General features: G+C 40.6%; 1 protein-coding gene across 5 annotated transcripts in view; it reads left to right on the forward strand.

The window, feature by feature from the left end:
• LOC117525003 (mitogen-activated protein kinase kinase kinase kinase 4-like) overlaps window positions 1-14989 on the forward strand; it is a 276208-nt gene that overhangs the window by 247510 nt on the left and 13709 nt on the right. For all 5 annotated transcript variants that reach the window (XM_034186821.1, XM_034186817.1, XM_034186818.1 and 2 more), the window contains one exon: window positions 10417-10517. In XM_034186821.1, coding sequence (XP_034042712.1) covers window positions 10417-10517 — 101 coding nt within the window. The remainder of the gene's footprint in view (window positions 1-10416; window positions 10518-14989) is intronic.

Raw genomic sequence — 14989 nt, forward strand, 5'->3', positions numbered from 1 at the left:
AATTACTGTAAATCCATTAAAACCCATAGTGTCGTTTTTCCAGTGATAGAAAGGCTACATTAATTAAAAAAAGTCACTTATTCTTTTGTGAAATTTTGTTTGAAAAACACAATGTTTATTTTCCAGGGAGAGAAAAATTCTTACCGCACTTAACATCCAGATGGCACAAGATGCAGTGAGGTTTTTCCACTTTCTTTTACGTTTTAGATGTGTTCATGAAGACTACTTTAAATTTAAACCAGAGCCAATTCCATGGATTCTTGATTCCTTATCAACCTTTTTCACACTGTCTTTCTCGCCGTCCTCTCTCTGTACCATGTCGCTCCGTGACACAAATGTACTGCAAAATTCTTCTTTTAAAAACTTGATAGCTGTAAAAGTATGTGATGCCCACACACCGACTTTCAGCTTAAGAACAGCTTCTTTAATTAGACGCAATAGAAGTAGCGCATGCAGCAGACACACAGCGTCGCCACAGCATCAACCAGTCCCGCTTTACAAAAACTGTCCTAACACCCACGCTTTGAGAGAGGCATTTTTTTTTCTACGAAATCTTTTCTGTCTGTATCTGTGATACAGATTTCTAAAACTTCTATGATATCATAAAAAAAAGATCGCTTTGCGATAGCCATTTTCCAAACTCAGTGACAGTCATTATTACAGACCACGAGCAGAGTACAACACTAACTCCCTCCCTCCTCCCCATGAAGAAATTCACAGAATTCCGCGGCTCCGCAGAGTTTTCATGGCCCTGGTATTTGTTTGTCTGTATGTGGCCCTGCGACAGACTGCCGTCCTGTCCAGGGTGTACCCCACCTCACGCCCTATGACTGCTGGGATAGGCTCCAGCCCCCCATGACCCTTAATTGGAGTAAGCGGTTGAAGATGAGTGAGTGAGTATTTAAAATCATTTATATAACTCAACCTTAAATAGCCACTAACCTGTGTGTCTCTGTAAAGTGTGTATTCTTAACCTTTATAGGTGTCAAAATATATAAGGATCTTGCAGTGTTTTGACAATAGAATGTATCATCTCTTGCTTGACTTAACTAAAATATTTCATAATTTTAGAGAACATCAAATTCCACATTTGCAGCCAGTTTTCTTTAGGCAAATCAGAGGATGGTTACATGAATATTTTTAAATCACTGAATATGTCTTTGACTTCATTTACATCAATTTTTAAGAATACAAATGGTATGGTATTCTGTGGGAAATCTGTCTGGAGGAGGCATTTTTGAAATATTGAGTGACCGTGCACAAAGGAGATGAGTGAGGGAAGCGCCAAGAAATCCATACAACTCATTTGTTTATTCATGATCTGCTGTTTCTCTCATTAACTTTTACTGTGGGCAAAATAAAAGACAGAGAGATGAAAGGTCTGTTGCTTTATACATAATATACTGTAATTTTATGCAGTCACAAGTGAGGCTGATGATGGCTATCAAGATCGATATGAGTTATTTTAATTTTCCTTGAAACATTTAGCATGATAAATAATTTCCAGTGTTCTGTTCTTTAATTCATGATGGAATAACAGAATGTGATGTCAGATTTTTCTTAATAGGATTTCTTCTCCTTTCTCCTACTCTACCTACCCCCCCCCCCCCCCCCCCCACACACACACACACACTCTCTCTCCAGTTGTTTGGGATTGCCACAACACATTCAGTGCAGATTTGCATTGGGAATTAGTTTCACATCAGATAAACCTTCCTGACAGTGCTCCAGTTATATATATTGAGAAATGCATGCACAGCTGCTGGTGTTCCTAAAGGTGCACTGACACGAGCATGACTTCTGTTCATGCACTTGCATGACCTCTGTCGTGCGGAAGAGTAAACTCATAATTAACTGGTGCAGACTGAACGTGAGAGGGGCGCCGGCGCGTACATTTGCGCAAAGACAATTTTGAAATGTTCAAAAAATCCTTCATGCATAAATGTCATGCTACATAGCACGATCTGCTCAGTGTAAGTGGTTGCGTCAGTGGATCGCATCAGAGCGCAGCTCGTCTGAAGGATTATAACAAGATGTTAAATCTATGATAAACATGCTTTAACAGCTGCACACAAGAAGGAACAAACACATAACTGTTTTACCAAGCCATGAAAATGTAAACATGACAAATAATTACCTTTTTAGACAGCTCAAAGTGCTTTCTCCAGCTTGTTAGGCATGCGTGTGCAAATGACTCCAGCTGGAACGGTCCTCTGTGATTCACAAAGCGATGAGAGCCATTTTAGTAGCCAACTTGCAGAGAAAATGATTAATCCACCATGAAATAATTATTTTATATACACAGCGTCCAGCGCAGAGCACGTGGCAGGCGGTGGAACAAAGCATGGCATCCAGCTGGGATCACAGTGGGTGGGATCGTCAGGACGACGGGCATGGAAGTGCATGAATCAAAGTCATGCTCGTGTCAGTGCACCTTAAGGGCCCTGTCCCACTGGCGTTTAGGAGGATTTGCGCATGAAATGAGGAGACAAAAGCTGAGCGTCCGCAACAAAGGTGGGCGGAAATGACAAATGTCTCGGGGTGGATCAGCGAATACATGAGGAAGAAAAGCGGATATAACAGGGAACAGAAGCGAAGGCGACCACGGAGGCGCCCCCATGAGGGGCACAACGGCTGTGATGCACTCGCTCCATCCGTGCCCACTCTGTCTGCATGCACGACATACCATTTGCAACCGTGATGTGGCCGTGCTAGGCACGCGTCATATCTGTTTTGCACGCTGTCCTGGTCCGCCGCCAAGCCGCACCAACCCGTCGGTTGCGGATATCAGCGGATGACAGGGGATATGCGGCGCATTGGTTGTGTATGTCCTGCGTATGTCTTCAGTATATGTTCAGGCAGTGATGCGGATCTCATCTGCAGCGGCTCAAAAATCCTGGCTGCGGACATGCGTGCCTCTGCGGATGATCACGGACGTGTTCGGATGGCGGCCGACTCATACAGGAATGTTACACGGTTATTGCGGTTGTTTGGCGGATGTGGGCCACTTTTGTGCGCATGCCATCCGCAGATCCTCCTAAACGCCAGTGGGACAGGGCCCTAAGCAGTCTCCCAGCGAAGTACTAATCACTACGATTCCTGAACAAAGGGAAAGAGTAAAAACGTCAATTCGTTGAGAAAAGGTGGACGAAAGAGCTTTTATCGCCGAACAGTCTGCGAAGCAAGAGCGCAAAAGGGACGAAAGAGGAACTTAATAAAACCGAAGCTCACGATCTCCATGCTTTAATGAAACACGCCTGGAGCCACAGCTGGAGCACTGTGTGTCTGCATCTCTGAGTTCCAGAACTCGGAGCTGGGACGGAGCTCATAGTACCTGAGTCCTGGAGAAACTGCAAACAGAAGCTGTGGAGCTCTGTGTGCACGTCGGTGAACCACCTGCTCTGGTTCCTCATCCAGAACAAAAGAGGGATCATCTCCTTCATCATCAGAATCCACACTGATTAGCGCACAGCGTGTCTGTCTACACACTGTGCGCTCCGTCTTGCTCCAATTAAAAAAAAAAAAAAGTGTGCCGTGGTCACTGCTGTATCACTGTATTATGTTCTAAGCCATATATATTGATTTATAACAGAAAACTGTCAAAAGGGGGAATAAATATAAGTGTAAAGATGATTGAATATATCAGAGCAGTAAATTAATCAGTGCGTGTGAACGCGCGCATTGACTCACATGTGCGGTTATTCCACCAGCTGATCACTGATCCACAACGTGAATTCTGCCTTCAGAACAGCTCTTTATATAATCATTTTGATTCAACTACCTGTTGCCACATGTACATAAGGACTGGATTATCATTCCTACACTCATATTGTTATATTTAATACAAAATAATAAGCGCACACAGGAGCTGCTGCTGCCGTTGATGCTGCATTCAAGTACCGTCGGAAATTATATAACTTTTTTGTTGTTTCAAATTAAACAGTTGCTTGTGCCAAAATAATTAATTATATCCACAAAAAAGATTAATTCTGGCCTATGCCTGAGCCCATTGAAGCTCCCCCCCACACACACAATTTAAATGTTAGAAAAATCCTAGAAAGAATTTAATAGTTACATTTATAAACAATGTAGGTTAGAAATTGCAAGTTTTACTGTTACAGTGCTGTCAATAGTTAAATATGAGGTCAAGAAAGAGGTCTTTATTTTACTTTTTAAAAAAGAAGTATTTATTTTTATTGAAGACAAGAAAGGGTGACTATAAAGTGAGTTTTGACAAAACAGGTATCATTGTCATGTTGAGGTGGTAGTGGGTTGTTGTCGACAGTTGGGGAAAGTAACTAAAAAAGTAACTAGTAATTTAACTTAGTTACTTTTACAATTGAGTAATCAGTAAAGTAACTAAGTTACTTTTTCAAGAAGTAATCAGTAATTGGATTACTTTTTCAAGTAACTGTGGCAACACTGGTGTCCACACAGGTGCTGACCACACCGCGCTTCCTGGAAACAGGAGCATTCCAGCGATGAGCTGGCCGATCAGTCAGGCGTGTACCAGTCAACCTTGAGCCGAGCCATGCCAGCTGTGTGGAACGGAATCATCTGAAAGTCATCCAGATACATCCCATTCCAATATTAAAGCGCCATTTGCAGAGAGTCGGTTTCCATGTAATCGGAGCTATTGACTGCACACATGTTCACATCGTATGTGATGTGCAATTGCGCTTCAGGCTGGTGTTTGGCGCGGTGCACGATTGCAGCTGCTCAATCAATCAAGCCACTTTATTAATCCCACAAGGGGCAGTTAAGTAGCTGCTTGTGTGTAAATAGTTTATTTGTGTAATTTACCCAGACGTAAACCAACCATTTACATAAAATTGCATAATTAAATGGGGCGTGGCCAGGGAGGAGTTTGGTTCCACGCTCAATTCCACTTTCAGTGGGATGAACAATCGGAATGTGCGTGGATTCATGCCTGCGCACACTTAGATACATCTGAATATTGTGTGCATATTAGTGCTGGGAGTAGTTGCATTACTGCGCCACTGCATCTACTCGGGTTGTCTTCAGTTTTCCTGTCCACACATGTAGAAATTCCTTGTAACTGCTTCAGGAATCCCAACCATAATGTTCAGAATATCTTCAACCTGGGACCTGGGATTTTTCCACAAGTTGCTCAGTTTTTGCTGATGTTTCTGTGCTATTTAAATCAGGAGTCTTGTTTCCTCAAATGCTGCAAATCTGTTGCTGTGCTTCTCCTCCATTTTGTCTTGAATTTTAACTGTTTTGACTAAAAGTTAAAGTAAGATTGTGACAGGACTGCAGTCTGTGGCTGAAACTATGGTGGAATCTATAAGAGCTCTTCTAAATATACAAACAGTTGTTTAATAACTAATCATAATGCATCTGATTTATAATTCAGTTAAGATGTCAGGGTGTTTTTTATCCTACCTAGATGGTGTGCTATTAGATAACTAACTTTGCCTGATTATCACATTTCTGATTCCACATGAACCCAGCCACATGTGGATTTAAAGTAGTGACTCAGACATATGCAAACATTAGGATGTTAACAAGGACATCTGCATCAGGTGTCAGTGCACTAAAGGATGGATGGAAAGCCCTACGTTAAGTAATGCAGTAACAAGGTTCAACAAGACATGCAACTACAGTGTCTAAACTTCAGAATATCCTCGATGATGGAAGTTCCACTGAGCAAAGACGGACACTTCAGTGGGAAACACTTTTTCATTTTTGACTCCAATGCAATGCAGTGTGTGTCAGTGTGATGAATGATTCGTCTGTCGTCGTTGTCAGGCGTGTGGACCCTACTTCAAAGGGTTTTTTTCCAGGCACTATAGTTTCACTAAGTGTCGACATAGAGATTCCATATGCGGCAGCATCTTTTGTCTGGATGATTAATAGATAATGTATTATTATCCTATACCCATGCATATTTTTGTGGGAAAAACCTGATTTTTGACCAAAAAATAAAATGTTGACATTGGCTGTAACTTTAATAATTTATTTATACTGTTTTCATATTCACTGAAAGTATATTATTCAATTATGGCCCTTTGATGAGGGCAAGCAAATAAAATTTCTCTTGATGTTTAATTTTTTGTGTTTTTTTTTTTTTTTTTATAAAACTCGATTATAATATGGACTGAACAAAGGCCAGACCATACTGTGCTTCTGGTTATAGTTTTGATATGGCCTCAAATAGACCCTTAGAGTTTATAGGGATGATACATCGTAATAAGGTTGTTTCATGATATGAGACGAGATATGACGTGTTGGTCATGGATTAGTGATTTTGCTGGGAAAATCTGTTTTTAGAACTTTGATTTCACACTTTAAGCAGATCATTCTGTGAAAGACAATTTAGAATTCAGTTGTATCAGTTGATTCAGTGTCTTCCAGATATGTTACCAAGGGTTTAAATGATTACTAGAAAATACTATTTTTGAATTATCTTCATAATTTATGTTTTTTGAGAACTTTGATATCATCCCTATAAACTTTGATTGCAAGTATTCTGTCACTTTATTTATCATAGATTCTTTAAACCTTGAGTGAGTGAGTGAGTGAGGTAATGCGTGCGTGTGTGTGTGTGTGTGTGTGTGTGCGTGCGCGCTGGTTGCATGTGAGTCACAGGGATTTCTACCCGCTATATTTCAGAGCTGCCAAGGAATTCACTTCATGTGCGCCCATCAACTTCCTGGTCAGATTTCTTCTTTATGATCACAGATGGCCCACCCACTTAAGGAAAGTACAGGACTTTGAGACAAGACTCTGAGATTTAATAATTTTGTAAAAAGCACTGATATCTCACAATTGCGACAGCTGAATTTTACTGCAGCACAAATAAATACTACATAAATATAGAGTGCTCTGCCTGTGGTACCCCCTGCACGTAGGGGGTTGTGTGGCACTGAGGCAACTCCTCACATAAATTCACGCCTTACTGGTTGCTGTTGACTTGTGTTCACAACCACCCGCAATAGATAACAGGTGAAGATGATCCTCTCGGGTTGTATTAACACTTATGGTGCCCAACTTTGCTTCTCTGCATTTTAACATCACATTACTTACCTAAACAACTTTAACAAGATCACCACAAGAACCAGCACAAACAATTGATTAAAAAAAATGCAATAAATTGCAGTTATTTACAGTTCGCTCTAGTCCATGTGTCGTTGTTGATATCATGAGGAACTCCTACATTAAGTACTTTTTTATGTTTTTCTATTACTGTCTCATTTTCATGTAACATCTCTGTTGTTGTCACTGCTGTTGTTATTGTTGCTGTTTGTCTTTGTTTAGTTTAGTTTTTTTTTTTTTGTATTGCTCCCTGAATGTGGAGGGAGCAGCAATTCTCTGTTACAATGTGAACAAAAAAATTGTGTAAATTCCTCATATGTGCCAGTTGTGATTCATTCTAGAGTGATAAAATACAGACCGTGGGGGGGGGCTTATGTAGATGTTTGCCTGGAGAAGGTGAACCAGTTGACCAATGTCATTCATATTTAGCATAAGGGTGTAAGGTGACTAGGGGGGTATGTCATCTGCATAGGGTGAGAGTTAGTGGCAACTATTGGTGTGTTGTATTCGCCACACACGCCTGCACTCGTTACCAATATCTGCAACTGCTAGCATGTGCATGGCGTTTAGCGTAGCATGTCATCCACTGCTTCCTGTCCAGTATTTCCTCAGTGTTGTCTCTGTTTTCTTCCATTTTATCATGGATTTGGTGTTTCTGAACAACCTGGTGTTTTCCAGTCTCTCAAACAGATACCATGTGCACATTGAGTTAACAGCATGTAAGGAGAGGATGAGTGAAGTTGAGTGATGAGTGTTTTGAACATGACCAAAGCACTCGCCACGCCTTGGAGAGTGCTGCCAACCGTGTTGAGCTGTGTGATGTGTTTGTGGTGGACAGTGGCGAGGTGGGTGCAAAGTGCTACAGTAGTGTTCAGAATAATAGTAGTGCTATGTGACTAAAAAGATGAATCCAGGTTTTGAGTATATTTCTCATTGTTACATGGGAAACAAGGTACCAGTCGATTCAGTAGATTCTCACAAATCCGACAAGACCAAGCATTCATGATATGCACACTCTTAAGGCTATGAAATTGGGTTATTAGTAAAAAAAAAAAAAAAAAAAAAAGTAGAAAAGGGGGTGTTCACAATAATAGTAGCATCTGCTGTTGACGCTACAAACTCAAAACTATTATGTTCAAACTGCTTTTTTAGCAATCCTGTGAATCACTAAACTAGTATTTAGTTGTATAACCTCAGTTTTTCATGATTTCTTCACATCTGCGAGGCATGGAGTCAACCAACTTGTGGCACCTTTCAGCTGTTATTCCACTCCAAGATTCTTTAACAACATTCCACAATTCATTCACATTTCTTGGTTTTGCTTCAGAAACAGCTTTTTTGATGTCACCCCACAAGTTCTCAATTGGATTTAGGTCCGGGGATTGGGCAGGCCACTCCAAAACATTAATTTTGTTGGTTTGGAACCAAGATTTTGCTTGTTTACTAGTGTGCTTGGGGTCATTGTCTTGTTGAAACACCCATTTCAAGGGCATGTCCTCTTCAGCATAAGGCAACATGACCTCTTCAAGTATTTTGACATATCCAAACTGATCCATGATACCTGGTATACGATATATAGGCCCAACACCATAGTAGAAGAAACATGCCCATATCATGATGCTTGCACCACCATGCTTCACTGTCTTCAATGTGAACTGTGGCTTGAATTCAGAGTTTGTGGGTCGTCTCACAACCTGTCTGCGGCCCTTGGACCCAAAAAGAACAATTTTACTCTCATCAGTCCACAAAATCCACAAAATACGTATTCCTCCATTTCTCTTTAGGCCAGTTGATGTGTTCTTTGGCAAATTGTAACTTCTTCTGCACTTGTCTTTTATTTAACAGAGGGACTTTGCGGGGGATTATTGCAAATAAATTAGCTTCACACAGGCGTCTTCTAACTGTCACAGCACTTACAGGTAACTCCAGACTGTCTTTGATCATCCTGGAGCTGATCAGTGGGTGAGCCTTTGCCATTCTGGTTATTCTTCTATCAATTTTGATGGTTGTTTTCCATTTTCTTCCATGCGTCTCTGTTTTTTTTTTTTTTTTTTTTGTCCATTTTAAAGCATTGGAGATCATTGTAGATGAACAGCCTATAATTTTTTGAATCTGCGTATACGTTTTCCCCTCTCCAATCAACGTTTTAATCAAACTACGCTGTTCTTCTGAACAATGTCTTGAACGTCCCATTTTCCTCAGGCTTTCAAAGAGAAAAGCATGTTCAACAGGTGCTAGCTTCATCCTTAAATAGGAGACACCTGATTCACACCTGTTTGTTCCACAAAATTGACAAACTCACTGACTGAATGCCACACTACTATTATTGTGAACACCCCCTTTTCTACTTTTTACTGAATCTACTGGTACCTTGTTTCCCATGTAACAATAAGAAATCTACTCAAAACCTGGATTAATCTTTTTAGTCACATAGCACTACTGTTATTCTGAACACTACTGTGCATGCGCCTTTAAATGCCACACGCATGCCTTCTGTTTAAAAGCGGCTACAATGTGAAAGATTAAATGTTTAAAAGTCAAGCAAACCTAATATGCATTTCATTGCATTTATACAGGAAATTCTTTGTCATACTTTGGAACTTTATGTTGAAAAGGATGATACTGAATGTCACGTGCAGTCAGAGCTTTGAGAGGATAAAAATGAATAATTATTGAATATTCACACATCTGTGTGTGTGTGTGTGTGTGTGTGTGTGTGTGTGTGTGTGTGTGTGTGTGTGTGTGTGTGTGTGTGTGTGTGTGTGTGTGTGTGTGTGTGTGTACACATTGAATGCTTCCATCAAACGGGAACGTGCTGTATAACTGCAGTCCATTTAACATGTATTTGTTTACTTCGAACACATTTGTGTTTGTTAAGAAAGCATTTGCTTCACATTTTTGCTGAAATCTGGATTGGAAGTATATTATTTATAAATATCCTAATTCAGATAGTTTGTGGTTGTATTTATTTCCTAAACAAAACCTTACAGCCTTGCTGAGCTGAAATACCACAACAGTTTGGGACTGATCCTGATAATGGATCCTGATAATAACACTGGAATTCAATCATTTTAACTTTTGCCAAGTTATGTGCTTTGATGAACACCTTCAAGTTCGTCAGAAACACACCAAGAAAGATTTTCTCCATCAGCTACAGGGGTGATGAATGAAATAATTCATCCAAGATTTTCCAGTAAGAACTCAAATATCTATCACACTGAGAGTCAGTAACTGTGAAACTGAGACCATGCTGTCTCTGAATGATTTTCCACCTTCATAATTTCTATGATGATTTTTTTGTGTGTGTGTCATGTTACTCTAATGTTTTCCTTTTGATTTGATTTTTTTTTTCCTCAGTGAAATATGAGCGGATCAAATTCTTGGTTCTGGCCCTGAGAAACTCTGTGGAGGTGTATGCCTGGGCACCGAAGCCATACCACAAGTTTATGGCTTTCAAGGTGAGTAAAATAGCTGTGAGCGTGTTGCTGTAAGGGGATGCGCAAGAGAAAATTTGTAATGGCAGAAGTAAAAATTTTATATATATATATATATATATATATATATATATATATATATATATATATACGAGGTATCTTATAAAACTAACCGGCAGTTTTATAAAAAAAAAAAAACTATATGGATTTGATTGACATGCGATTACACCGATCATGCTTCAACCCTCGTGCGCATGCGTGTTGGTGACGTCATTTCCCTGTGGGCAGGCCTTGAGTGAGATGTGGTCCAGCCCTCTCGGCTGAATTCCTTTGTTTCACACGCTGCTTTCAACAAGTGAGTAACTGAGAAATTGTTTAACAGCTTGGGCATGTTCCAACTTGTCTGTTAAGGTTTCCAACGGAGGTGTTTTTCCTGTCGCGACCCCCCGCGGTCGGGTCTGGCCCGACATGCGACTCTGCTGGCACGTTCTTTCATTACAAAATGTCTGTTAACAATGGCATGTCCGAATAAACTCCTCATGCCGACTTCTTCTGAAAGTTCTCTGTTCTCTGACGACTTACTGGGTCAACAGAGCCTGAAATGTGGAGGTTTTCAACTTGAAACGGCGAGATGCTGCCGCTTCGAAGCACAGATCGCCGTCAGGCGCCGTGGGCCGTCCTTACGGCGACACTACCAGACCAAAATCTCTCATCAGCCGTTAAAATTTTTACCGAAAACCAGCTGAATTTATCGAATAGTGTCCACTCAGTTGTGCCTTACAGTTTTGAAAAAAATTTGATCAAACAAAGCAGCAGTCTCTGAGCTATTCCTAAACAATGAAAAAAATCGACGAGAGGGTGAGCGACTCCTCACTCAAAGACTGCCCACAGGCGAATGACGTAACCGACAGGCATGAAAAGACTCTCGCATGCCCACGAGGGTTCAAACATGTCTGATGTAATCACACGTGATTCAAATCCATATGGTTTTTGAAAAAAATAATAAGGTCGGATACTTTTCTAATAGACCTCGTATATATATATATATATATAATCTAAGGGAGGTTTCACAACATACGGTGGGGAAAATAAGTATCTGACCCCCTGTCACTTTTGCAGGTTTTCCCACCTACAAAGAATGGAGAGGTCTGTAATTTTTATCGTAGGTAAACTTCAACTGTGAGAGACAGAATCTAAAAAAAAATCCAGAAAATCGCATTGTATGATTTTCACATAATTAATTTGCATTTTATTGCATAAAATAAGTATTTGACCTCCTACCAACCAACAAGAATTCTGGCTCACACAGACCTGTTAATTCTTCTTTAAGAAGCCCTCTTATTCTGCACTCTTTACCTGTATTAATTGCACCTGTTTGAAGTTGTTACCTGTATAAAAGACACCTGTTCACACAATCAATCACAGTCCAACTTGTCCACCATAGCCAAGATCAAAGAGCTGTCTAAGGACACCAGGGACAAAACTGTAGACCTGCACAAGGCTGGGATGGACTACAGGACAACAGGCAAGCAGCTTGGTAGAAGACAACAACTGTTATGATTATTTATTAGAAAGTGGAAGAAACACAAAATGACTGTCAATCACCCTCTGTCTGGGATTCCATGCAAGATCTCAGTTTGTGGGGTAAGAATGATTCTGAGAAAGCTCAGAACTACACAGGAGGACCTGGCCAATGACCTGAAGAGAGTTGGGACCACAGTCAGAAAGATTATATTAATAACACATGATGCTGCCGTGGTTTAAAATCCTGCAGGGCAGCAAGGTCCCCCTGCTCAAGCCAGCACATGTCCAGGCCCGTTTGAAGTTCACCAGTGACCATCTGGATGATCCAGAGGAGGCATGGGAGAAGGTCATGTGGTCAGATGAGACCAAAATAGAGCTTTTTGGAATCAACTCCACTTACCATGTTTAGAGGATGAGAACAACCCCAAGAAAACCATCCCAACCGTGAAGCATGGGGGTGGAAACATCATACTCTGGGGGTGCTCTTCTGCAAAGGGGACAGGACGACTGCTCCGTATTGAAGGGAGGATGGATGGGGTCATGTATTGCGGGATTTTGGCAAACAACCTCCATCCCTCAGTAAGAGCATTGAAGATGGGTCATGGCTGGGTCTTCCAACATGACAATGACCCCAAACACACAGCCAGGGCAACTAAGGAGGGGCTCCATAAGAAGCATTTCAAGGTCCTGGAGTGGCCTGGCCAGTCTCCAGACCTGAACTCAATAGGAAATCTTTGGAGGGAACTGAAACTCCAAACCTGAAAGATTTGGAGAAGATCTGTATGGAGGAGTGGACCAAAATCCCTGTTGCAGTGTGTGAAAACTTGGTCAAGAACTACAGGAAACGTCTGACCTTTGTAATGGCAGAGAAATGTTTCTATGTTAAGCTCTGTTTTTTAGGGGGTCAAATACTTATTTTATGCAATAAAATGGAAATTAATTATTTAAAAATCATACAATGTGATTTTCTGGATTTTTTTTTTTTTTTTAGATTCTGTCTCTCACAGTTGAAGTGTACCTACGATAAAAAAAAAATTTACAGACCTCTCCATTCTTTGTAGATGGGAAAACCTCCACAACTGACAGGGGGTCAAATACTTATTTTCCCCATTGTAAGTCTGAACCAAGTCTGTATACGTTTGATCTTGGTTCATTGGTTTCATACTGCAATGTTGCCGTCAGACTAAAAAAAGTTTCTTGACATACTTATGTCCTGATGTCATCATTTAGGAAGTCTGCGTCTCTACATTCTTGACATTGGCTTGTAAACAGGAGTGCTCCTGACTTTGACTTTTTGCAAATTTATTGTGTTATTCCATTTGAATTGATACAAAAAGTTCTGTTTGAACAGAGAAAAACTGAATGTATTTTGGATAAATGATCACTGTTTGCATTGGTTTGATAGTACATTGGGCTCAATCCAGTTTGTTTGTTTATTTATTTATTTATTTTTTGTGGCTGATAGGGCAGTCTGACCATTTTTACTTGTTAGCACGATATCTCAAGAACCAGTTGACCAATTTCATTCAAGGTGATCCCTGACACCAGTCGATTACAGTGACCTTGGGGTCACTTTCAAGGTCACGGTGAAATATTCAAGTTATTGTCATTGCTACCCTTGTTAGCACGATATCTCAAGAACCAGTTGACCAGTTTCATTCATATTTAGCGAGGGTGTACTTGGGAGATCCTCTGAAACTTTCTATTACTGATTTGTGGGGACCGGAGGGATATGTTATCTCCCCATGACCCTTGTCTGAAGAGCAGATTTGAAGCTCATATTATGTGGCTCTGGATATTGGCATCTTGGCAGTGCTTACTCCGCCCACCTTCCAGCCAACCCATGAAGCAAATGCTTTCTTAACATGGGCAAGACTGATGTGACTTGGCTGTGTGTAGCCAACACACAGCCCTATCTCAGAGTTCCCAACCAAGCTAAAGCTAGCAGATTAACTTTGAATAACACATGTTTTTGGTGAGTGGGTGGTTGTTTTTATAACTGGTGCCTTGGAGTGGATATAACAAAGTACGGCCGCCATACTGCCTCATCTCTGGACACAGCTCGTCGACACACACATTGGTTATTCAAGTAACTACACCTCCAATTATTCATAACTTCATGGCTTAAAATGTGTGAAACTAGTCTTATTAAAAAATTCACCTCCCCCACCCATACATTTGTCATGGTAGGGGAAACTAGCTACAGAGATAAAACTTTTGTTTGTACAAGTCATTAAGTGTGTTTATTTCTGCTCTAAAGTTGGGTCTGTGGAGAGTGACTCCCTTTTGGAGCCTGCTTCAAGTGGCCATTTAAGGAACTGCAAGATTAGGCTTTGCTTCATTTAATGCACCGTTATTGGGATTCTTAATTATGAGAAGGATAAGATTCCATAGAACAAACGTATGAATCCACTGACTATTTAAAAAAATTATTTGTACATTTGATTCCTTGGATTCAAATTCACTCCAGCTATGCCACTTCTCACATGAATAATGTATAACAACAGCATGTGCAACCTCAAATAAGAAAAAGTTGGGGCAGTATGGAAAATGCAGTTAAAAAACAAAACAGTGATTCTTACTTTGACTTCTGTTTTGTTGTGGACAGGATGAACCAAAGATATTTCATCTTTGTGTGGTTAACTCTTTCCATGAAAAAGACTCTTGTAACAATGGAATGTGCCGAAAAAGTACTGATGTCCACGTCTCCTGCCATTTTTGTGTAAGTCAGACGACGTCCCGGATCAACAAAGCCTTCACGTTGGAAATGATCTGGTTGATTCAGCCTGTCGATCAACGCTCGGAGCACTCTCAGCAGCTGTGGGCGGTCTTTAAACCAGCTGGAGCACTCCTTAATCTGTGTAATCCCCATAAACTCGTCCCTGAAAGCCATATGAATTTTCCGAATGATGTCCACCTGGAGGTCTCTCACAGTTTCTGGAAAAAATTGATGCAGCAAAGCTCCAAATCAT

The sequence above is a fragment of the Thalassophryne amazonica genome, chromosome 14 (assembly GCF_902500255.1).
Source record: "Thalassophryne amazonica chromosome 14, fThaAma1.1, whole genome shotgun sequence".
Taxonomy (NCBI): Eukaryota; Metazoa; Chordata; class Actinopteri; order Batrachoidiformes; family Batrachoididae; genus Thalassophryne; species Thalassophryne amazonica.